The sequence below is a fragment of the Aquarana catesbeiana genome, linkage group LG12, assembly GCF_042186555.1.
Source record: "Aquarana catesbeiana isolate 2022-GZ linkage group LG12, ASM4218655v1, whole genome shotgun sequence".
Classification (NCBI taxonomy): domain Eukaryota; kingdom Metazoa; phylum Chordata; class Amphibia; order Anura; family Ranidae; genus Aquarana; species Aquarana catesbeiana.
The window spans coordinates 37,842,472-37,868,262 of NC_133335.1; the positions used below are offsets into that span (position 1 = coordinate 37,842,472).

Below are 25,791 nucleotides of genomic sequence, written 5' to 3' on the forward strand. Positions count from 1 at the left end.
CGCAGACAGGCCAGGCCCACCGCTGCTCATGACCCTATTCGCCCAATCGCAGGGTGCTGGCAGCCATGTTCAGTCTCAGGGAGCGCAGGGACACAGGAAATAGAAATTAGGAGGACAGAGGCAGGTGTGACACACACTAGGACGCTGCCCTAAATGTTGCACCTAGGGCCATGGCCACCCCCACCCACGCTACGCCACTGCATGCACATGAACTTTAATGGCATCCCAGTCTTAGTCTGTAGGGTTCAGTATAAGGTTGGCCTATGCTTTGCAGTCATAACAGTTTCCACTCTTCTGGGAAGGCTGTCCACAAGGTTTAGGAGTGTACACAAACAAAAACAAAAGCAGAGAAGCGCCTCTAATTGCAGTAAGACAGTGTATTTTATTAGACCCCACAATAGGGCTACTTACAATAGATAGGTAAAGACAGGCACATCAATGAGTGTAGGTCCGGAACACCAGTTAAAGCGGGCTGCGGGAGCTGCTGGTACCGCCAGGTGGATTGTGACAGGAGTCCCTTTGTGCAGGAGAAAGTCTTTTCTGAAGCGGTTGGAGCGTGAAGAAGAGCGCAGTGTCGTGGGCAGCCAGGAGCAGGATGACGCTGGCAGAACCAGAATGCAACACATTGGTGTGGGGTTGTTTTTCAGGGGTTGTGCTCGGCCCCTTAGTTGCGGTGAAGGAAACTCTTAAGGCATCAGCATACCAAGACATTTTGGACAGTTTAATGCTCCCAACTTTAGGGGATGGCCCCTTCCTGTTCCAACATGACGGCGCACCAGTGCACAAAGCAAGGTCCATAAAGACATGGATGCGCGAGTTTGGGATGGAGGAACTTGACTGGCCTGCACGGAGTCCTGACCTCAAGAGGTCTCTCTTTGATTTTGACCTTTGTCTGGTACACACTAAAGCAATTTTTTCTAATTACCTCTCAAGGCTGAGACATCAAAGGTACAAGTCTTCTGGGGTGTAATGATGGTGCCTGTCTGTTTAATGAAAGCTTCATGTCCTGGGAGGTTGTACAGGGACACTAGGAATTTCTCATCCATATTTCATGTCTTAGTTTTGCAGAGAAAGCTGTCTTCTTCTTCTTCTGCCTCTTCGCCATTCTGTTGTTCACCAGAGATCCCAAGTTCATCCCTGGATGGGCATCAGCCTTCACCCCTGGGTAAGTCATCGCTGTGTCCTTACCCATATCCTAGAAATTCCACATTTTGGGTTTTACTCGTCTGCTGCTAAATGATGAGGTAATAGGTCTACAATGTAAGGACATCACTTTCAAGAATTTTGGGTTCTTGTCATCTGCTGCTAAATGATAGAATCATAGCTCTCCAATGGAAGGATATCCCCTTTTAGAATTTTGGGTTCTGTCTTTCTTTGCTAAATGGTGGGGTCATAGATCTCCAAAATAAGGGTATCCCTTTCAGAGTTTTGGGTTCTAGTCATTTTCTGATAAATGATGGGGTCATAGGTGTTCCATGAAATTATATCACTTCTAGGACCTAGGGTTCTACTCATCTGCTGCTAAATGAAGTGGTCATAGCTCTCAAATAAAAGGATATACCTTCCAGAATTTTGGGTTATACTCATCTGCTGCTAAATGAAAGGGTAGTAGGTCTCCAATGTAAGGATATCCTTTCCATAATTTTGGGTTCTAGCCATCTGCTGCTAAATGATGGGATCATGGGACTCCAAAGGAAGGATATCCCTTTCGGAGTTTTGGGTTCTAGTAATTTTCTGCTAAATGATGGGGTCCTAGGACGTCAATGGAAGTATAACCCTTCCATAATTTTGGGTTCTAATCATTTTCTGCTAAATAAAAGGGTTATAGGTCTTACATGAAATTATATCACTTCTAGAATCTGGGGTTCTACTCATCTGCTGCCAAATTAAGGGGTCATAGCTCTCCAATGGAAGGATATCCCTTTTAGAATTTTGGGTTCTTGTGTTTTTTTGCTAAATGATGGGGTCATTGGTCTCCAAAGGACATAAAAAGGGAGTGTGGGCTTTTAAATGAGGCAATTGACTTGTGGAGGTAGAGTATATAATAATAATTTTTTATTTGTAACAATAGTATAAAAGTATTTTCATATATATACATGCACAATGGCATAAACATAATGGATACATATACATTAGCTTGGCAACACAAAAACATAAAAGATAGCAAATGTTAATAAATGTACTATAAGGGGTTTCATATTGACAGGCGTTGGTAAATCATATGCAAAAGAGCTGCTATAAGATAGGTACACATACACATTGATAATTACATAGTACTTAATGAATTTTGGATGTATAAAAAAAGTATATATGGGCCAGTAAGTAGGTAATAAGCCAGACTTGTCTAAGCACCCCATGAAAACTCGACGCGTTTCATGGCTACATGCCATTCATCGGGAGTTGGGTACAGAAGTAAACTGTAAATATAAATAAATATGTAATGTTAGCAAATATATTCTACCCCTTTAGAGGGAGAAAAGACCTCATGGGGAAAGATCTATATTTGGGACCCCAAATGTTTGTCTGTTCCGGAGCTGAGGCCAGGAACCCCACCCCAGCCAAGAAAACCTCCACATAGCATGCCCGATTGCTGCAACACATTCCACATGTGTGGGGATGATTGTAAGTGTGGTGTTCTGAAAAAAATGTGTGAAAATGAGAAAAATATGTGTAAAAACAGTGAAAAGAAAGTGAAAAAGTGAAAAAATGAAAAGTGAAAAAACGTGTGTGTGAGAAAAACAAAAAAATTATAAATAAGGAAGGATACCACTTTCAGAGATGTGGGTTCTAGTCATTTTCTGATAGATTGAGGGGTCATAGGTCTTCAGCAAAATTATATAATTTCTAGAATCTGGGGTTCTACTCATCTGCCGCTAAATTAAGGGGTCATAGCGCTCCAATGGAAGGATATCCCTTCCAGAATTTTGGGTTCTACTCATCTGCTGCTAAATGATGGGGTAGGAGGTCTCCAAAGGAAAGATATCCCTTTCAGAGTTGTGGGTTCTAGTCATTTTCTACTAAATGATGGTGGCATAGGTCTTCAATGAAATGATATCACTTCTAAAATCTGGGGTTCTACTCATCTGCTGCTAAATGATGGGGTCATAGCCCTCCAATGGAAGGATATCTCTTCCCGAATTTTGGGTTCTACTCATCTGCTGCTAAATGATGGGGTCGTAGGTCTCCAAAGGAAGAATATCCCTTTCAGAGTTGCGGGTTCTAGTCATTTTCTACTAAATAATGGTGGCATAGGTCTTCAGTGAAATGATATCACTTCTAAAATCTGGGGTTGTACTCATCTGCTGCTAAATGATGGGGTCATAGCTCTCCAATAGATGCTTCATTATTGGATCATACAGTATAAAGCTGACATACTTCACACCACATTATCTTCCCAGCTATTGCTATGTATGGATAGATCATATTCAAGCTTTCATTGATAGCAGTCACAGCAGGATTGTTGTTAAGAATTTTAATCTTCTTGGTCTAATGCTCCCTAATACTATAATATCATTAATTCTCTGCGGTTGTTTGGCAGCTTCACCTCGGATGCAGTGACTGGGATTACCATATCCATCATTTTATTTTTCTTTCCCTCTGAAAGGCCCTCCCTGACGTGGTGGTTTGATATGAAAGGTGAGCTACGTATTAATGATCAAGGTGTCTACATGCCTCCTTCACTACATGCTTCATTTTAGTTTCTTATTAAAATGCATCTAATCCCATTTTTTTTAGTTTCTTATGGAGGAAGAAGGGGATGATTGACAGGGAGGGTGGGACTTAGTTTAGTGGATGGAGTAGGGAAGGGTTAGAACCATGGGCAAGTTACGTGTCCCCCCTTGGGGATTCACTCCCTCTATTTGTCCTGAGAGATGAAGAGTTGTCACCAGAACAGGAATCAAAATAACATTTTCAACCGTAACACATGTTCCATTGACAACTAGCTAAGAGAGGATTTCCTTCACGTCAGAGAGATTTCTTCTCGCTTCCTGTTGTGTCTTTAAGACAGGAAGTGAAGGAAAATTTCTGCAATGGGACACAGACAGCCAAAAAAACTGACAGTGGTGTTGAAGCAGTATTAAAGCCTCACTGTTTTTTAGCGTAGCACATTGAGCACAATAAAATAAACATTCCTCAGTAAACTTTTTGTTAAAAGTTCGCCAGCACTTGCAGTTTACAGCTTTCAATGCTGCTGGCTCCTGCTCTCAGGGCTGCTTCCCCCAACTTCCGGTCTTCACAGGAAAGCGTTAACAGTGGACAGTGCAGTCTGGGGCCAGTCTGTTAGTTTGAAGAAGGGGGGGGGGAGAAGAGGAGGGATGAACAGGGGGTGTCTTGCCATCCTAAGCTTTGGGGCTGTGTGTTTCTATTGATGCACACAGTGTAGGGAGACACATCTCTAGTCTCTGCATACAAGGGTGGCTCCATAGGATGAGAAAGGAGCCACCCTCAAACAGGAAAACGTAGGGCAGTGATCATGGCACCAGCTTAAACTGGAGCATAGGCAATGATTAACCACTTGCCGCCAAATCACGTAGCTGTACATCATTTTGCTGAAATTGTTGTACTGGAGTGATGCCTGCAGTTGTGGGCATCACCCCGGTAACTTTTTTAGAGCCGACGGTCGGCTTTCTTGTAATAACAAATGACGCAGCTAGGCAGCGGCTTGGCTGTTATTACAAGCAGTGGGAGGGGCGTCCCCCCCGCCAACTTTTGCGGCTCACGCGGACTCTCCCGTCCACCGAGAGGCCCGAGCCACCAGCCAGCACGTCCGCTGTCTGTCTGGAGACCCGAGCAAAGCCAGAATCGGCTTTGATCGGGTCTCCAATGTAGTAACCGGGAAGCGATGTCACAAAGTCACTTTTGGTTTACTCGGCAGCCAAGGGCGCCAGTTTTAAAAAATCTACAGTATTAAAAAAACGCCGATCTTGGCGTGTTGAATACCTTCAAGTGTGGAGGAAGGGTTTGGGGTCTTTTAGAAAAAAGAAAAAAAATAATAATTTAAAGCGCCCCATCCCTCCGTGCTCGTGCACCAAAGCAAATACGTACAGTATTTCACAAAAGTGAGTACACCCCTCAGATTTTTGTAAATATTTTATTATATCTTTTCATGTGAAAACACTGAATAAATGACACTTTGCTACAATGTAAAGTAGTGAGTGTACAGCTTGTATAACAGTGTCAATTTGCTGTTCCCTCAAAATAACTCAGCACACAGCCATTAATGTCTAAACCGCTGGAAACAAAAGTGAGTACACCCCTAAGTGAAAATGTCCAAATTGGGCATATTAGCCATTTTCCCTCCCCGGTGTTATGTGATTAGTGTTACAAGGTCTCAGGTGTGAATGGGGAGCAGGTGTGTTAAATTTGGTGTTATCGCTCTCACTCTCTCATACTGGTCACTGGAATTTCAACATGGCACCTCATGGCAAAGAACTCTCTGAGGATCTGAAAAAAAGAATTGTTGCTCTACATAAAGATGGCCTAGGCTATAAGAAGATTGCCAAGACCCTGAAACTGAGCTGCAGCACGGTGGCCAAGACCATACAGCAGTTTAACAGGACAGGTTCCACTCAGAACAGGCCTCACCATGGTCGACCAAAGAAGTTATCCAGAGGTTGTCTTTGGTAAATATAGACATATGAGTGCTGCCAGCATTGCTGCAGAGATTGAAGCAGTGAGGATGTTAGCCTGTCAGTGCTCAGACCATACGCCGCACACTGCATCAAATTGGTCTGCATGGCTGTCGTCCCAGAAGGAAGCCTCTTCTAAAGATGATGCACAAGAAAGGCTGCAAACAGTTTGCTGAAGACAAGCAGACTAAGGACATGGATTACTGGAACCATTTCCTGTGGTCTGATGAGACCAAGATAAACTTATTTGGTTCAGATGGTGTCAAGCGTGTGTGGCGGCAACCAGGTGAAGAGTACAAAGACAAGTGTGTCTTGCCTACAGTCAAGCATGGTGGTGGGAATGTCATGGTCTGGGGCTGCATGAGTGCTGCCGGCACTGGGGAGCTACAGTTCATTGAGGGAACCATGAATGTCAACATGTACTGTGATATACTGAAGCTGAGCATGATCCCCTCCCTTCGGAGACTGGTACACAGGGCAGTATACCAACATGGTAACGACCCCAAACACACCTCCAAGATGACCACTGCCTTGCTAAAGAAGATGAGGGCAAAGTTGATGGACTGGCCAAGCATGTCTCCAGATTTAAACCCTAAATATTGATACTTTGGGCACAATTTGGGCATTTTCACTTAGTGGTGTACTCACTTTTGTTGCCAACGGTTTAGACATTAATGGCTGTGTGTTTAGTTATTTTGAGGGGACAGCAAATTTACACTGTAAGGCCCCTTTCACACATGCGGACCGTTCAGGTCCACCTGTCAGTTTTTTAGACGGACCTGAACGGACTGTCCATGCAGGTCTATGGAGCAACGGATGTCAGCGGTGACATGTCCACTGACATCCGATCTGCCCTGATCCGCTGAATCCAGACGGATGGAAACCCTTTTTTCCATCCGTCTGGCGGATCGGATGAAAATGGACAGGCGGTCGGTTTTCATCCGATCCCCCATAGAGGAGTGCGGAGCTCTGACAGGTCCGTCCCTGCACAGTGAACAGAGGCGGACCTATCATCCGCCCACTTAGCAGGGATCAACGGAGCGATCCCTGACGAGCAAGCGGAGTCCGTCAAAACGGACGTGTGTGTGTGAAAGGGGCCATATACAAGCTGTACACTCACTACTTTACATTGTAGTAAAGTGTCATTTCTTCAGTGTTGTCACATGAAAAAGATATAATAAAATATTTACAAAAAAGTGAAGAGTGTACTCACTTTTGTGAGATTCTGTAAGTTGCGCCTGCAAATATAAACAGTGTTCAAAGTAGGGATGAGCCAAACAATCCCCCCCCTGTTCGGTTCGCACCAGAACATGCAAACAGGGCCAAAAATTTGTGTGAACACCATTAAAGTCTATGGGACATGAACATGAAAAATCAAAAGTGCTCATTTTAAAGGCTTATATGCAAGTTATTTTCATAAAAAGTGTTTGGGGACCTGGGTCCTGCCCCAGGGGGCATGTATCAATGCAAAAGAAAGTTTTAAAAACAGCAATTTTTTCAGGAACAGTGATTTTAATAATGCTTAAAGTGAAATAAAAATGAAATATTCCTTTAAATATCGTGCCTGGGGGGTCTCCTTAGTCTGCCTGTAAAGTAACGCATTTAGAACAGCACCACAGGAAAATGTCATTTGCAAAGGAAAAAATGTCATTCAAAACTGTTTGTGGCTGTAATATATTGTCGGGTCCCGGCAATATACATAAAAAAATCATTGAAATTAAAAGCATGGGTTCCCCCTCAGTCCATTACCAGTTTTTTACCATGCCGTTTTTTTTCAATAATTTTTATGGCAATACATTACAGCCACGAGCAGTTTTAAATGACATTTTTTCCTTTACAAATGTCACTTTGATGCTCTCATTCATAAAACTATGTACGGCCGCTATATACGCAGCCTAACATAGTGTGGGGCATGGATTCAGCCTCACACTGCCTTTGGCCAATCATGGCTCTCACAGCAGAGCGCGGTGTGATTGGCCAAAGCATGCAGGTCAGGTGCATACTTTGGCCAATTAGCAGCTGTCAATGCACTGCGATCTCGCAGTGCATTGACGGTCTTGCCGTTCATTATGGGGCGTTCCGTAGGCGCTCAAATTTCCCACGAACGCCCCATAATGTTCTAAATTCGGCGACCGGTCGAACACCCGATGTTTGAGTCGAACATCAGGCTCATCCACAGTTGAAACCACACATGTGCGTAATCGACACGATCGTTAGAGCAAGAGCAATAATTCTAGCACAAGACCTCTTCTGTAACTCCAATCAGGTAACTGTTACATTTTTTTAAAGTGTCGCCTATGGAGATTTTTAAGTACCGTAGTTTGTCGCCATTTTACGAGCGTGTGCAATTTTAAAGCATGACATGTTAGGTATCTATTTACTCAACGTAACATCATCTTTCACATTATACATATAAATTGGGCTAACTTTACTGTTTAGTTCTTTTTTTATTAATTAAAGCGGACCTTCAGTCATTTTTTCAACTTTCCATCTATTAAATCTTCTGCCCTTGTTGTTGTTTTAAGTTTGGATAGTAAAACCTTTTTTTTCTGCCAGTAAATACCTTTTAGAGCCCTTTCACACTGGGGCGGGGGCAGCGTCGGCGGTAAAACGCCGCTATTATTAGCGGCGTTTTACCGTCGGTATGCGGCCACTAGCAGGGTGGTTTTACCCCCCGCTAGCGACCGAGAAAGGGTTAAATACCACCACAAAGCGCCTCTGCAGAGGCGCTTTGCCGGCGGTATAGCTGCACCGTCCCTTTGATTTCAATGGGCAGGAGCGGTGAAGGAGTGGTATACACTCCGCTCCTTCACCGCTCCAAAGATGCTGCTAGCAGGACTTTTTTTACCGTCCTGCCAGCGCATCGCTCCAGTGTGAAAGCCCTCGGGGCTTTCACACTGGAATGAAAGCAGCGGCACTTTTGGGTCGGTTTGCAGGCGCTATTATTAGCGCAATAGCGCCTGCAAACCGCCCCAGTGTGAAAGGGCTCTTACAGCCCACTTCCTGTTTCTTGTCGGGTCATTAGCCTAGGCTTATGATATTATGCTCAGCTCTCACTCCCGTCAGAGTTTGCCAGTGTAGCAGTACCCCCCTAGGGGCTGATGAAAGTTGTGGTCCACCCTGCCCAGCCTAGCATTCACTTCCCAATTACCCTGGAGACAATGAACAGTCCATATGCTTGTTTTTGTTGGTTTTATTGAGGGATTTGAACTTGGAACTTTGAACTACACCAGGAAAGGAGGGGGGGGTGAATCATAAGAGGGCCAATGAAAACTGCAGGGCTGAAGAGCTAGAGGTGTGCCTCTGTGTGTCTGTGTAAATCCAGGAAGTGAACAGGCAGCAGCTTCAGCTGCCCACAGTTAAAATGGCTGCAGCCAGAGTAAGTGGGGGGAGGTTTCTGCAACATATTTGGCAAGTACAGAATCACATTATATATAAAATAATATGCAAAGTGGTTGGAGGGAAGCTTTAGAATGGCAAAGATGTTTTTGTTACAAATTATGTGAGCAGACTGCAGTTCGTCTTTAAAGTGTATTTTTCCCCCCAGAAAAATTGCGTTTGAAAGACCTCTGCGCAAATACAGTGTAGCATAAAATATTGCAACAACCGCCATTTTATTCTCTAGGGTCTCTGCCAAAACAAAATATATATATATAATGTTTGGGGGTTCTAATTAATTTTCTAGCAACAAAAACTGATTTTATCTTGTAAACAACAAGTGTCCGAAATAGGCATCTGCAGAAAGTGCTTAAAAAACTGAGGGTTTAATGGGGTTGCAGGACAACTGGTTTTGTCTCCGCCCCCTCCTGTAGTTTTCTGGAGGCAGCCTGTAGAGGTGGAGCCTATTGGGACCCTCCCACGGCTCTGCACAGGCTATGGCCAGCACAGTGATGATGTCACGGCTACTTTTACAAAGTAATATCTTGGAAAGGCATTTGGTGCACAGGAAGTGTTTTTTTTATCCTTTAAAGCTACTGAGGAAATTATTTCAATAAGATATTTTTATGCTCGGAGTTCAGCTTTCAATATCAATACAAGGTAATCATAAAATTGTTTAACGGACGATTTGTGTTTCTACCCTTCAGCTCCGAATACAGAAAATAAACCTTTGTTATCATGGAAGAAAGCCCAAGACACTGTTCCATGGAATATTATTTTACTGCTGGGAGGGGGCTTCGCCATGGCCAAGGGGTGTGAGGTGAGTGTCTGCAGCTTTTTCTTTATTTTTTTTTGCTTTGCATTAAAATTGCATCAAAAAAGTAATTACTGCTTTGGGTGTTTAAGTATTGTAGATTTAAAGTGTATGTCTGGGCAAATAAAAATATATGGACATTTCCCAGTTTTAACCTTCTGTTGGCTGACAACGCTTTCACTGCTGCACTAAAATCCCAAACAGTCGTAAGGCCTACCAGTGTTTGCCCCGTGGGACCAGAGCCCGGACAAGGGGGGGGGGGTAGGAGGGGCAGCTTCCCTGGGCAGTGAGGTATAATGTGAGGCTCTTGGACACCACAAGTAGATTGAGGGAAGGGGATTCGTGTTGGGGGGGGGGGCAGCAGGAGGTAAGAATTGTTCTGGGAGGGGAAATTTGGGGCGCTGTGCTAGGAGTGGTGATTTGGGGGGGGGGACTGTGTTGAGAGGGGAGAGGGGGGATGAAGATGTGTGCTAGGATGGGGGATTGTATATTTAAAGTCTATGTCTGGGCAAATAAAAATATATGGACATTTCCCAATTTTAACCCCCTGTTGGCTGACAACGCTTTCTCTACTGCACTAAAATCCCAAACAGTTGTCAGCCCTACCAGTGTTTGCCCCTGCGGGACCAGAGCCCAGACAGGGGGGGGGGCAGGAGGGGCAGCTGCCCTGGGCAGTGAGGTATAATGTGAGGTTCTTGGACACCACAAGGGAAGGGGATTTGTGTTGGGAGGGGGATTTTTTTTTTTGGAGGGGGAACGGGACAGCAGGAGGTAAGAATTGTTCTAGGAGGGGAAATTTGGGGAGTTGTGCTAGGAGTGGTGATTTGGGGGGTGGGGGACTGTGTTGAGAGGGGAGATGGGGGATGAAGTTGTGTGCTAGGATGGGGGATTTGGGGGGTTTGTGCCAGAAAAGATAATATAATGAGGAGGGGGGTGATTTGTGCTTAGGAGGAGAAATTTCTTTTTGGAGGGGGATTTGTGCTAGTAGGGATAAATGGGGGTGTTTGTGCTAGGAAGGGAAATGTGGAGGGGGGGGGGGTTGTGCTCAGAGGGGAAAATTGAGGGGTAGAATATTTGTGGTAGGAAGGGGGAATTTTATTTTGGGGGGGGGAATTGTGCTGAGGGCATGTGTTGAATGAGAAGATTAGAGCTAAGCATGCAGATTAGCGGTCGATTTTTTGAGGGGAGGGGATTTTTGTTGACACATAATGCTCATACATCTGGGGGGGGGGCAATTTGGAATGTTCGCCCTGGGCTCTGGATGACTTTGTCCCAGCACTGTGAGGCACTACAGGACACCCCTCTATTATGCTATGGAGACAAAGAGAGGGGGAAGTGTTCTGTGGTCCCGTCCTAGGATGACAATGCTGCTCCTCCTTTAAAAGGGATCTCTGGGTAAGCTGATTATCTATAGTCATTTCCAGGACTAAGTCAGTCTGTTATTTATCAAACCTACCTCAATTTCTTCTTCTAGTAGAATAGGGATGCTAAGAGGAAGTGCCGCCTGTTCTTTAAAGACCTTGTACCTCTTCCACTGTCTTTATTCTTCATTACTGAAAAGCCAGTTTTGGTTCTGCTGGCCCTATAAAAGTACATGGGAATAATAGAAAATTGATTTATCCTTCTAGGTGTCTGGTCTATCCACCTGGATTGGAGGCCGCTTGCAGCCATTAGAGGGTCTCCATCCTGCTGTGGCCGTCCTCCTTATTACTATACTCATCGCCTCCTTTACAGAATTCGCCAGTAACACCGCAACCATTATAGTCTTCCTCCCGGTATTATCAGAACTGGTAAGTATTCAGTGATGCCTTTCTTTTTACTATATAAGTATACAATCTTTGTTTTGCACGTCAATATCTAATACAGGATAAAGGATTCCCAGAGCACTTGAGCAGCACAGCAGTAGCAACCTTCCTTGTGGCTGGCTTTGTCTGATTGATTTAGTCCTGATTTTAATAAAGAACCACTCTACATTTCCTTTAATGTAGTGATCTGCATTTATTTTATTGCTTGAGGGATAATATTAATACATTTTTAGTAACTAATTTTAGTAGTTAAAGGTTGACATCTAGCACTGTACAAACATTATGATAAGTAAACCTCACAGGCCCGTAGATGTTAACTGTTAAATGATGTCTTCTCAAATAAAGACCAACCTTGTTGTTAAAAAAAAAACCTCACAGGCCCACACACAGTTTTGTTAGTAAAAACTTGATTTGTCACATGACCACAAAGCGCCTTTACTAATGAGCAAAGCCCATATCTTATGCCTCGGTGTACCCACTTGGGACCTTATTGTACATTTGAATTTTTGGCTGTGCTACCCCTGTAAGTTAACCCTGAACTAAACGGTGACACTCTGTTCTTCCAGGCCATCCGTCTCAAAGTGAATCCTCTGTACCTAATGATTCCTGGCACCGTTGGCTGCTCCTACGCCTTCATGCTTCCTGTGTCCACGCCTCCCAACTCCATAGCGTTTTCTACAGGACATTTGTTGGTGAAAGACATGGCAAGTATCAGAACATACGCCTTTCAACATGGGACTGCATGGGTCACTTATATCTCCTTCTATTAAGTCAACGCTGATATTTAAAGAGCAGTATAAACATTATTACCTTTTCTGAGGATCATCAGTATAGGAGAACATCTTGCTGCCTGGGTTCTGGCATGAGTTTAAAGAGAACCAGAATTTTTCTTTAATTATAAAGATTATGCAAGCCTACTTATTAAGTAGAGCGATAGACCACCAGTTGCTTGCTGCCCAGTCAACTGCCTCGACCTGGACAGCTCCTGAGTATGCTGCCATTCATAGAACACCTTGTATTTTTCTCAATGAACACAAGGTGTTCTTTGATTGGACGAGGTGAAGATCGTGACATCACCACTCATCAAAAACGGTCAAAGGTTTGAGGAATTGAGATGAGACTATGGGCACTTAATATGAACAGTATGGCGGAAAGAAGGGAAAGGGCAGACATGGCTGAAACCTTAAAATACATAAAGGGAGTGAATAAGGTTCAGGAAGGCAGGATTTTCAAAATGAAGCCAAAATCAAGAACACGGGGAGATGACCTCAAACTAACTGGAGGAAAGTTCAAAACAAATCTTAGAAAGTATTATTTTACTGAAAGAGTAGTTAAAGATTGGAATAGACTTCCAGCAGAGGTAGTTAATCAGTCAATAGTAAGTGGATTCAAACATGCTTGGGTCAAGCATAAATCTATACTCAGAGAAAAAGACTTAACAAATAAAAAAATAAAATAAAACAAAAAACAAAACAAAACCACAAACATATAAAAAAAAATTGGGGCAGACTCGATGGATCACGTCTATGTTTCTACCTCTCCTCTCTACCTCATCCACACAGACAAGGACTTGTGTTCTTTGAAATAAAAAATACAAGGCAATGTGCCAAGCAAGCTCCCCCCTGTGGTCAGTATGCAGAGAGGAAGCCTCTCTAGACAGGATTTGGAAGATCGCGGATATCACAATAGTATTGCCAAATACTACAGTGATTACCAGCTTTCCCAGCAGCCCATCAGGTATTAGACATACAATTAGTGTCACAGGTCAGCTTTAATGTATACGATATATATATATATATATATATATATATATATATATATATATATATATATATGTATGTTTATATATATATATGTATGTGTGTGTGTATATATATATATATATATATATATATATATATATATATATATATATATGTATATCTTTTTTTTCAGATGGAACCACCTCTGGCTCAAGCCCTCTGCTCCCTGCATACCACTATCACTTGTAAACACAGAAGCCTGGCTTTGGTGTTTACAAATGACAGCTTTTCTCCCAATGGCTCCCACAGATCTGATCTCCTGAGTGGCTCCCATTGAGTGCAGGATTGGGACAAGGGAGATGCAGGTGCCGACACCCCCACTGGATGATCTCCCAGCAAGTGAGAGAGGCGGAGCCAACTACAGTGTGCGGGGAGGTACTAGAGCCAAATGGATGCTTCAGGTTAAATAGTTTGTTAACCCCCCCCCCCCCCCAAAATAATTTCAGATTCTGGTCCCTTAAAGCAGATTACACAGCACAGTGCTTGTGCTGTGTAATCTGCCCCCCTCTAAACTGTAAAAAAAACCTCCCTGAATCTGCCAATCTCCTGTATGCCCCTCTCTAAACTGACCACGATAACCAGGGCTACTCGGCCCTGATCACCGTAGTCAAAGTGCCACCCTCCGTCAGACGTAGCTGTCCTCTCTCCCCCTCCTTCCTGCATGTCAGCGTCTTCCCTGTGTGTCTGTCTCTGCCCCAATATTAAAAATAAAAACCCTAAAATTGTCACTGCCAGCCCCTTTATTAGAGGCTGGTATACCACACTATCCAAGTCCTTTGTAAAAAACGAGCGCTCTAAATACCTCTTTAGAGCTGTCTTCAGGCCGGTCATGTGACTCGTGGCCACTTTACAGCTCCGTGACATTTCTTCTGTGGGAGGTCACGTGATCTCCATGGCTGAGGTCAGAGGGAGATCATGGTCCCTCCCGCAGAAGCAATGTCTCGGAGCTGTAAAGCGGCCGCGAGTCACGTGACCGGCCTGAAGACAGCTCTAAAGAGGTATTTAGAGCGCTCATTTTTACAATGGGCTTGGACAGTGTGGTATGCCAGCCTCTAATAGAGGGGCTGGCAGTGAATAATATTTTAGACTTAAAAAACACTTTAATACAGCAACCAAAGCAAGACATGAAGTAAGACATGTGGAAGATGGTGGAGGAATGTTTTAAGGAGGTGGAGTTTGGGGTCAGGGGTAGAAGAACTTGACTGGCCTGCACAGAGTCCTGACCTCAACCCGATAGAACACCTTTGGGATAAATTACAGCGGCAACTGCGAGCCAGGACTTCTCGACCAATATCAGTGCCTGACCTCACAAAGGCGCTTCTGGAAGAATGGTCAAACATTCCCATAGACACACTCCTAAACCTTGTGGACAGCCTTCCCAGAAGAGTTGAAGCTGTTTTATCTGCAAAGGGTGGGCCAACTCAATATTGAACCCTACGGACTAATACTGGGATGTCATTAAATTTCATGTGCGTGTAAAGGCAGGCTTTCCAATACTTTTGGTAATATAGTGTGTATATATATATATATATATATATATATAATATTGCCAGTTCTTTAATTCTTTGGCTGCCATGCCAATCCCCAGGCTTCAGTTAATGGTCATTGACCCTGAGCAAATTTAAAGGTTAAGTCCTGACTTTACTGGCTTATATCTTTTATCTATGTTTAAAATCACCACAACACCCTCCTTTAGGCTAGGTTCACACTTGTGCAGTTTCCCTGCAGCTGCGTTGCTCGTGCACAGCAGTCTATTCATTTGAATGGGCTGCTGTATCCACTGAAAACGCAGAGAAAAGGTCCCTACGGCTGCAGGGAAACGGCATAGTACAGTGTGGCTCCTAGTGCAAGGAAACCACGCTGCGGCTTTCAGTGTGCGGGGGTGTTATTAGCATTAATGGTACCCCTATTCATCTCCTAAGCAGCAGCGAGTTCTTCTGTCTGGGTGGTTGCGGGTGCAGGAACAGGTGCGGTCCCGCAGTGGCAATCACCTGCACAAGTGTGAACCTCACCTTATATCTTTGTTTTGTTGGCTTAGTAATACATTATCAAAAATTGTATGGTTTGATAATCTGTTGCTATTAAACAAAGCAAAGCTATGAGGAAGGTGCTGTAATGTTGTAACCGGAGATATACCAGAGAAATATAAGGGGCCAGGAGCCACTCAACACCATCCATAAATGATTTCCAGGCAGGAGAGGGGTTGTTTGCAAATGATTTATCCTGGATTTTTGGTTAAGGAAGATGCCAGCCAGAGGCAGGGTTTCTCTCAGCACAAGATAGTAGTGTAGCTGTGATTTATTGTATAACTACAGCACAACATGTTATATTGTATATCTATTGGGGCAGCTCTCTAACAGTTTCTTCTCTACTTTTTGGCTTCCCTTTGCAGGCAAAGACAGGACTTCTGATGAACCTAATGGGCGTTCTCCTCCTTAGCCTTGCCATGAACACCTGGGCATCCAGTATATTCGGACTCAGCACTTTTCCTGATTGGGTCAACCTCCAACCACACAACGTTACCGCCTTGGCCACATATAATATGACCACCGGTGGCTGACCGGTCAGCTGCTCATGCAGGGTCTTCACACAAACTAACATTATAAAGACACTAAAGTGACAATTTATCAGCCTGCAACCTTAACTGCAGAACGGCTACCGTACCTTACTGTGACGGACTGTCCTTATCTCACCTTTTAGGAATTGGATTCGTTTTTTAAATTGTTACACAATTGTGTCGCTTCAATTCATTCAGAATTGTACACAAATGCTACGTACGTTATCAGTGACGCAGAGTTGCAGATATCTGCAGCCTTGTATACCTCAGGTCCTCCAATTTTAGGTTGCGCACAAGTTATTGGGTACCCAGTCTAATTAATGCTGGACACCAATGGTCCTTTGAAAGGACCTCCATGGAGTATTCGATAAGGACCTACAGTGCTTTAGTGCTGAAGTGCTGCTAATTTCTTTTTGAACAGGTTCAAGCTAAATATGTACAGGGGTCCAAAATATTTTTTACGATACACTCAGATGGCTTTCAAAAAAAAGTCTTAGAGCATCTCAGTTATATAGACATACAATGATGAGGCTTCCATTGGTGTTGTGATGAGGAATGAGATAGCCACCCTTGCTGGGATACCAGGACCATGGCCAGAGCTGACCATTGAAAGGTCCACTGTTGGACCCCAAACTTATAGTGGTTCCATATACATTGAAAAATGAAAACAGAAACTTACAAAAAGAAAATATACGTATCCTTACTAACTAGAACATGCTGTTACGAATACACTGATTTAATCCACATTCTAAAATGTGTAGATGTGCTATAGACAATAAACTCTGTAAGTGTTGCTTCATCTGAAAAGAGGAGAAAAAATTTCTATTGAGACTGCTGCATACAACCCCATCACTTAACAAGCTCCCAGCAGAAAGCTAAAGATTAGAAAAGAAGGAATGGAAAGTGCCCCAGTTGAAGATTGGAGAGCTTTACTAGAAGTATATCTACTTTATTTGGGTTATTGCAGCCTTACATCAGTTAGTGAAAGAATGCTCCTTACATTGGTGATCAGTGAGAAGAATGTCTCCTTACATTGGTGATCAGTGAGAAGAATGCTCCTTACATTGGTGATCAATGAGAAGAATGTCCCTTACATTGGTGATCAGTGGGAAGAATGCCCCTTACATTGGCAATCAGTGGGAAGAATGTCCCTTACATTGGTGATCAGTGGGAAGAATGCCCCTTACATTGGCAATCAGTGGGAAGAATGTCCCTTACATTGGTGATCAGTGGGAAGAATGCCCCTTACATTGGTGATCAGTGGGAAGAATGCCCCTTACATTGGTGATCAGTGGGAAGAATGCCCCTTACATTGGTGATCAGCAGGAAGGATGGTCCCTTACATTAGTGATCAGTGAGAAGATTGTCCCTTACATTGGTAGTCAGTGGGAAGAATGTCCCATAGTATGGTCAATGGTCATCAATGGAAAGAATGTCTCCTTAAATTGGTGGTCCTTGGGAAGATTGCCCCTTACATTTGTCATCAGTGGGAAGAATGCTCCTTAAATTGGTAGTCAGTGGGAAGAATGTCCCTTACATTGATCATCAATGAAATGAAGAATGTCTCCTTACATTGGTGGTCACTGAGAAGAATGTCCCTTACGTTGGTCATCAATTGGAAGAATGTTTCCTTACATTGGTGATCAGTGGGAAGAATGTCCCTTACATTGGAAGAATGTCCCCTTACAGTGGTGGTCAGAATGCTACACTTACAGACAGGTAAAAAATATCATTGGCATCATACAGCTGGCTCTTCCAAGTGGCATTGGCCCTGAAACCATGCAGGCACCAACAGGTGGAAATATAGTGGAAAAAACCTGTAGTAATTCCCCAAAGTGGTCAGCGGTCGGTGCACTGGCTTGTAGTGTCCTCCTAGCACTCGAAACAAACATGTAGATAAAGGAAATCAGGCAACTCAATCTTCCGCAATTAACAAATGTATTAATCCAGGTATGGTACAAAATAATACAGGGCTTACGCGTTTTGGCGTGTGGCCTCAGTCATAGCTATGGCTAAGGCTATACACGAAATGCATAAGCCCTGTATTATTTTGTACCACACCTGGATTAATAAATGTATTCATTGTGCAAGATCGAGTTGCTGCTTTTCCTCTATCTACAAACATCAGGTGGGAGCTCAATTAGTCACAGCTCCAGGAACCCTTAGGAACCCCTGGAGAAATGCCAGGGTTCCATGGAACTCTGGTTTAGAATAGCTGGGATTAAATATTTAAATCAATGAATAGTGGAGGAAGACCATGCACCTGCGATGGGAACCAATACTATCTGGCCATTCAGCGATCAATGCAACTAGCAATAGGGCTTGGTAATAATTGGTAATAATAATAATATAGAAATCTCTATAAGATTTCTGTGAAAGCAATCAGTATTTTTTATCACTTTCAGATGGAAATGAGAGAAGTAAGGGGCCCCTTAATGGAATCCCTATGAGGCCCCATCACATGTAGTAATGGCCCTGGGGGTATTTCCATATGTTATGGCGAAAAAACATTGGGTGGAGATACACTTTAAGACTGGAGACTTTCATTAGGCTAGTTTTTAGAGTTCCTGGGGCGCTCCACAAGGTCTGTGAAAGGAAGCTTTTTCCAGTACTGGTCTCTTTTCAAAAGCATCCTCTTCAATCCTTTTTAATAAGTTTGCCCTCAATTCCGGTCCCTATATGACTTATAGCAGCCAATCAGAATGGGGCATTGTTTGGTCCAACTTCGGCAAGGGAGGCTTTTTTTAGTACATTCCTGTGCATGTTTATATTAGATTTGTTAAAAAGAAAGTGACTTTGAATTGTAAAGAGATGTATTATATTTTTTTGTATTTTTTTTTTGTTATTTGTTTTATTATATTGGCATTTAAAGGCAAAACATTTTTCTTTATATTTGGATAGAGAGTTGTAACCGCTGTAATTTTTTTTGCCATCTGAGCCCCATGGGGAGATATCCTGTCCCATAGCCAAAACAGGAAGTGAGAGTAAATCCCTCCAAAGTGGAAGAATCCCTGGTTGTCACCAGAACTAGTGTCGCCATTGGAAGATTTCCCCTCTATTCCTGTTCTGGTGACAACCCAAAATTCTGGATTTTCCTTTACTTTCACTCTCAGTGATAACGGTAAAATAGGGGCAAATAGAGAGGGTGAATCTCCCTAACGGGGACACAGACAGCAAAAAAGCCTGAGAGGGGTTCTAATCCTTCTCCACTCTATCCAAAACTAAAAAAAAAAAAAAGTTTTGCCTTCAGTTCTACTTTAAGCTACCTTATCTGATTTTTTTTTGCTAATCAGGTTAATGTTCCTCCGATCAAGAATGTTCAGTATAATAATGACACAAATGTACACTTGTAAATACTTGTCAATGACTTCAAACCTCCACTTTAAAATGAAATGACAGTTGGGGAATGAAAGCTTGAAACTAATTGATTGTTGCCGGGCAACACAAACCTTAATTCTAGGATCTTCAATATGTGAGGATCAGTGCCTTTAATAGGAATAGAGAGAAGATGAGTATTTTTCTGTCCCAGAAATGTTGGTGAAATGCATTGCAGTCAATGAAGAAGGCTAAATTAAGGTGGTTTTTAATGTTTTTTTATTTTTTATTTTTTTTATTTTTAGGCCTTTAATGCCTCATGAGGGTTATAGAAGCTTTTTTCGGCTATCCCTGATCTGTTTCTGTACCAATAAATTGGCTCCTCATTACCCTGATTATTTTATTTTTTTTTCACAGAAAAAAATAAATTTAAACAAAGTAAAATAACAATTTAAAGTAACAGTACACATAAAATACACACACACACAAAAAGTTACTCGGCATTCACACAGCCATCTTGAAAAATCCCCATAATGTGTCTAATATGTGTATTTCCTATCACTGTCAGCTCCATCTTTTGGCCAAAAATCAGTATTTTCCAGATTGCCGTATTTCAGCAAAAATACCATATTATGGCCACTAGGTGGAGCTGGCGATAATAGAAAATACACATATTAGACATACTATGGGGATTTTTTGTGATGGCATTCGCACAGCAAACTTTCTATAAATAGACCCCTCAATGCAATAAACTACCCCAAATAAATCCTCTAAATAAAGTAAAAAAAGAATAGATTGTTTTTCAAGCACATTTCGCCTAAGCAGGGGTCACTCCACTCATGAGGTATTAAAGGCAACCAGTATGTCAGTGTATATATAAAAAATTGCAGGGATGGGGTTCTGGTATTCAACTAGTAGATGTTGGTCAACAGCAGTGGCGGCTGGTGCTTTATTTTTTGGGGAGGGGGGAGTGGCAAACCAACCCCCCCCCCGCCAGGTCCGCACTTACCCCATCCAGGTCACGGGCGGCTTCACCGGCTTCCCTGGCTTCTCCTCCCGGCCAATCTGGTCTTAAGACCCACTTCCTGTCCTGGTTGTCCTGATTGGCCAGGAGGAGGTGCAGGAAAACAATAGTGAATGTTGATTTGCTAGTGTCACAAGTTGGCGAGCCCAACATTTTTGAAGCCAATTAGAAGCTCAGGCTCTAGACTTCTGCTTCAAAAATAAAAAAAAGCTAGTAGAAATCAATGCGTCTGGTGCCCCTTACGGACCGGCCGCCGCTGGTCAACTGTCTTGATTCTAACAAGTCTGGGACTGGGCGAAGAGTCCAGACACACAAATGTGCTTGTTATTCCTTAAAATATCATTAATACGTCCCGGTAGTGACAGGTGACTTGGCTTTAGACCAGAGTGGCCCTGTTATGTGTGACTATGATGAGAAATGTAAATTGTGAGCTCCTCTGGGGCGGGGTCAATGTGAATGCTACTGTGTACTCTGTAAAGTAATACATGGGAAAGAAATACTGTTCATGTACCTCCACAGTCACCAATCAGATATAAAGCTGTTCTGATAATGTAACACAGACAGTTTTTAGTACTGACGTGTTTAATGACTCCATGAACTGACTGTGCAATATCATAGACTGCTGCTATATGGTGTGCAAATCAGGGATCTCATAATAAAGAGCGTTTTATTTTCTTCATATTAAACACCCTTTGCTTGTCGCTTCACCATAAATGGGATTGGTTGTGTGAGGTTATATGGTGATCATACCAGCGTCAATAAACAATTGATTTCTTTTTCAATCGACCTCTTCCGATAATTTATTTGATCTATAGTTCACAACCCATTCGATATACCACACACAGGGAAGTGGATATGGGAAGTGGATATGGATCGATAGTTACGTTTTGACTGTAGTCTAATGGTGGTCATACACTATTCAATAAACAATCAATTTCTTTTCTAAATGATCTCTTCCAAATAGGAATAAACCCAAATAAATACCCCTATATCAGAAAAAGTCAGCTCCTGTGGTGCAATATTTTTTTTATTTTTTTAACTGAGATTACCATATCCCTTTCATTTCATTTATTTCATAAAACTCTGACCATTTATAAAAAAATTAGCACTCCCAATGGTCCAATCAGAAGTTCATGGACATGCGCACAGGGTCTGCTGGGTGTACCTGGGCACACCCTAATCACCCCATGCAGTGCTGATTCCCCCTGCTTCCTGTCTTCCCCCGGCAGTACTGGCAGCTTCCCTCCTCGCCTTTTAGGAGCAGAAAAGGGGCTGCTAAATATTTAATTAACTGGCCTTTCTTTTCTGAATGAACACAGTGAGTGATCTGTACCGATCGCTCCTGTCTTCATTCTTAACTGAAGCATAACAACTGAAGCAAAACATAGCACACTATGTTTACTGCAGGCTGCAGAGAAAGGGACTGGGCAATCTCTGTTCTCAGTTTCTTTCTCTGTCTCAAAATTGTGAGATCTGGACCTCTGCCGGGAGAGCCCCTCCATATCAAATTTTTTAAAATGCAGTTTGTTAGATCTTTGTTAGATCAGGTTAGAACAACTGTTGTTTGAGTTAGATCTCACACAGAATAAGCAATATTAACAGTTATTTGCTAGGGGGCTAACCCGTCATCAGCCCCCCTTGTCAAAAAATTGACCAAACAGTTAGCTATTTTGGAAGCTATTTGTTAGATCCGGTAAGATCAAGTGGTTTTAACTTTAGATCTCACATAATTAGAGACTTATTAAGTCCCCCCTTATCAAATTTTTAGCATCACTAGGGAACATCGGGAGGACTTGAGGGTGTGGCACACATTCTTGGACGACTACAATGGAAGATCGGTTTGGAGCTGTTTACGGACACAGCCGTGTCTACAGGGTATGGGGCGTTCTACTAGGGTCACTGGAGTGCTGGGCCTTGGCCCAGTTCTTGGTTAGAGGTCGGGCCTCCTATGAAATCTGGTGCTCCTGGAGCTTTTTCCAGTGGTACTGGCTTTGGAAATATGGGGTCGTTCAGGAACTTGAAGGTGAGATTGAAATGTGACAATCTGTGAGTGGTGCAAGTCATTAACCGCATCTCAGCATGTAGTACAGCTGCTACGTCACCTAGTGCTTCATTGCCTACAGTTGAATATTTTTCTGTATGTGGTACATCTCCCAGGGGTCGACAATACTTTGCCTGATGCCTTGTCTCGCTTTCAGTGGGACAAGTTCTGAGAGCTGGCACCGGTGGCCGAATGACAGGGGGTTCTATGTCCCCAGTGGCTGTGGGCTTTCGCCTTGCAGTCATCGCTGGATGGATCAGGAGGTTGGTTAGTAAGGCCACGTGGGCGGCCTACACTAAGGTATGGCAGGAATGGTGGGAATTGGTTAGGCAGGCCGGGGTGGGTCCAGATGGCGTGGAGGTATGGTTGCTGGTCATCTATTTTGTTTCCAGAAACCTGGAACAGGGGGTGTCAGTGTCGGCTATGGACCAAAAACCAGCGGGTTGGCGTTTTTGTTCAAATTACGGGGCGGTGTCGATTTTACCAAGGATTTTTAGGGGGGGGGCGACAGGCTCTGAAAGAATATCGTAGGACACATAAGCGCAGGGATGCTAGGAGGCCAGTGTCCTTTACTAATCTGCAGGCAATTTTTGTTCAGTTGGGTTCGTTGTGTGTGTTGGCTTACGAAGTTTCCTTGTTTAAAGCGCCATTTTTGCTGGTCTTTTTTTGGAGCCTTCAGGATTAGTGAGCTGGTCAGCCCATCTAAGAAGGTTCTGGGGGGGCTTATGGGCTCAGGATGTGGTTTACGGGGGGGGATAGTAGCAATCAGTTGTTGCTATGCAGGTCAAAGACGGACCATGGTGGTAAGGGCATCAGAGTACGGCTGTTTTCTCTCCTGTGTGCTCAGTGAGGGTTGTAAGGGAGTTCTTGGAAGTTCGCCAAGTTTCGGATGGGCCATTTTTATTGCACAGGGATGGGTCTCCACTGTCCACATTCCAGTTTGTGTCAGTTTTTTGAACATGCCTAAAAGCAGCGGGTTTGGATTACACACAGTATGCTTCGCACTCCTTCCGTATCGGGGCGGCCACAGAGACCATGCGATGTGCTTTGGACGAGGCGGCTGTTAAGTGGATTAGTAGATGGGACTCTAGGAGATTCCGTACCTACATTTGCCTGCATTTGGTGGCTGAGTAAAACGACGACAAGGGAAAAGGGGGGGATGGTTTAGCAGGCATGCATATGTAGCGGTTTATCAAGTGGGGTGAGTATATGTTGTTTGTCTTGTGTTTATCCCGTGGTGTTTTGTTCTTTTCTTTCCAGTGGAGAACAGCTGCGACTCGTCTGAATAATGGGCCACTCATATGTGTTTTGGGGGGCCAGGTGAGTAGATGTTAGCCTAATGGCAGGCAGCTGGGGATTTCGAGGAGGGAGGCTTGTATTCGTTGGTTGGGCCGGTATGATGTGGAGCATGATCGTACTGGAGGTGCATCGTTTTGCTCGCCTGGACAGACCACCGGACATTCTGGTACTCCATGCCGGTGGGAATGATCTGGGGGTTCGGTCCATTCGGGAGCTCTTCAGGGCTGTCAAGTTTGACTTCCTGAGGCTGAGGGTGGCCTTCCCAGATATGTTGGTCTTGTGGTCTGACATTGTAGCCTGGACAACCTGACGCTTGCAAGCTCAGTGGACAGGATCAACAAGGCCCGTATAAAAGTGAATGAAATGGTGGGCCGCTTTGTGATTTGTAATGGGGGTCTTGTTATCCGCCATATGGAATTGGAGAGGAATACCAGGCTTTATCTCAGGAGCAATGGTGTTTACCTGTCTGCGGTGGGTATTAATTTATGGTCCCTGGGGTTGCAGGATGGGATTCAGTGGGCCTTGAGGGTGTGGAGGGGCTCTCAAGGGTAAGGGGTCACCCTTGTTAGCTGTGGCAGTGGTGGTCTTTGATGGTGGCAAGAAAACCTACGAGATGGAAGTGTGGGGGACTCATCGTGGTATGTGCCCCTCTGGTGTATTCCAGTTAACATGGTTTAGTTGGAAGATGGTAATGGTTGCACTGCAGGTAATGGGTTGTCTCCGAGCTGGTGTGTCACGGCTGGAGGCCTAGTACGTAAAAAGGTCCCGCAGCGTAGAAGTGGAACATAGCTAAGTTGGGAAGTGCCGTCAAAGACCACAAGGTGGAGTGACCGATATTTGGGGATTTGTTATGTGTTAAATAATGTTATATATTTAATATTTGTTAATAAAAGGCTGCTATGGCCATTTATACTCCATTTCAAGCGTGGTCTCTTTAATCGTAGGTAATGTTAAGTGGGTTAGGGCTGGAGTATGACAATGGTCTGGCTGTCATATGAAGGTTTGGACTTCTTATCTACACTGGTCAAGTACCCCATCATTGGTGTCAGTGGGTGGTGTTAGTGTGAAGAATTATGCCCCCATTGTTGGTGTCAGTATAAAGGCAAGCAAAGGGCTGCAATGCAGAAGTTACACTAACAACCACAGCTGCTGTTAGAAGTCACAGGGCCTACATGACAGGGGCCCTCCTCCCTTCTTTTTTTTTTTTTGCATTTTTTAACAGCCTTTCTGGGAGGGCCTTTGGTGAAATAGTTGGGGTCTAAACAGTTCCCTGATGTCTCACATTTGAGACAGAGAAAAGGACTCAGCTGCACTGGACAGTGAATGAATGAAGCATAGTAAACACAGTGCCAATCATTCAGGAAGGGCTGGCAAATAGAACATATTTACCACCCCCCCCCCCCATCTTGAAATATCACCCTGTGTGCCCTCAGCAGCTGCTGGCGAGAGAGGAGGGGAGGGAAGCTCGCAATGCTGCAGGGGAGGGGGGGCACACAGGAAGGCCTGGACAGCAGGGGGGGTGGGAACGCAGATACCAATCCCCCTGCAGCGCAGCCGGAGGAAGAAAAAGGAGGAGAAGCTGGCAGAGCTGCAGAGGAAGCCACAAGAGTTGGCAATAAGGCAATACTGCCATCGCTCCTGCTCGGCAAGTGCCCAGGCCCCCCTTTTAAAACGATGGGGCCTGAGCCCGGTACAGGAGGGCTGGCTGCACTGCCTGGCTGCACTGCCAACAATGGACTGATTGACTGTAAAGCTGGCCATACACTGAAAAATTACTCTCCATCATCCTTGCAGGCCGAATGAGAGAAATCTGTAGATTGCCCCATTTATGCTAAACAGTGAGGATGGAGGAGTGTCCCCTGCTGGCTATTGTATTCAGGCAGCCACAGCTACTGTGGCTGCCAGAATACCTGAACAGTGGCTGCTTCTGATTGGATGCAGGGCAGGCATGTTCAGCTGAGAATTTTCCTGTGCAGTTCCTTTGCTTTTCAGATCAAAGGATGTTAATTGCCCGGGTTTGGGCCAGTTCATCAGGAACTGGATGAAATTCACTCTATCTATGACCAGTTTAACTGGGGGATGAGCTAGGGGTTTGCATACTTAAAGGGATGCCTGTGTTCTTTTTT

General features: G+C 43.9%; 1 protein-coding gene across 1 annotated transcript in view; it reads left to right on the forward strand.

Moving 5' to 3' along the window:
• The window catches only part of SLC13A3 (solute carrier family 13 member 3), a 64,996-nt gene extending 43,889 nt beyond the window's left edge, over window positions 1-21,107 (forward strand). The window contains exons 8-13 of the mRNA XM_073607590.1: window positions 1,061-1,165; window positions 3,539-3,636; window positions 9,716-9,828; window positions 11,451-11,612; window positions 12,194-12,331; window positions 15,822-21,107. Coding sequence (XP_073463691.1) covers window positions 1,061-1,165; window positions 3,539-3,636; window positions 9,716-9,828; window positions 11,451-11,612; window positions 12,194-12,331; window positions 15,822-15,989 — 784 coding nt within the window. The 3' untranslated portion in view covers window positions 15,990-21,107. The remainder of the gene's footprint in view (window positions 1-1,060; window positions 1,166-3,538; window positions 3,637-9,715; window positions 9,829-11,450; window positions 11,613-12,193; window positions 12,332-15,821) is intronic.
• Window positions 21,108-25,791: the final 4,684 nt, after the last annotated feature.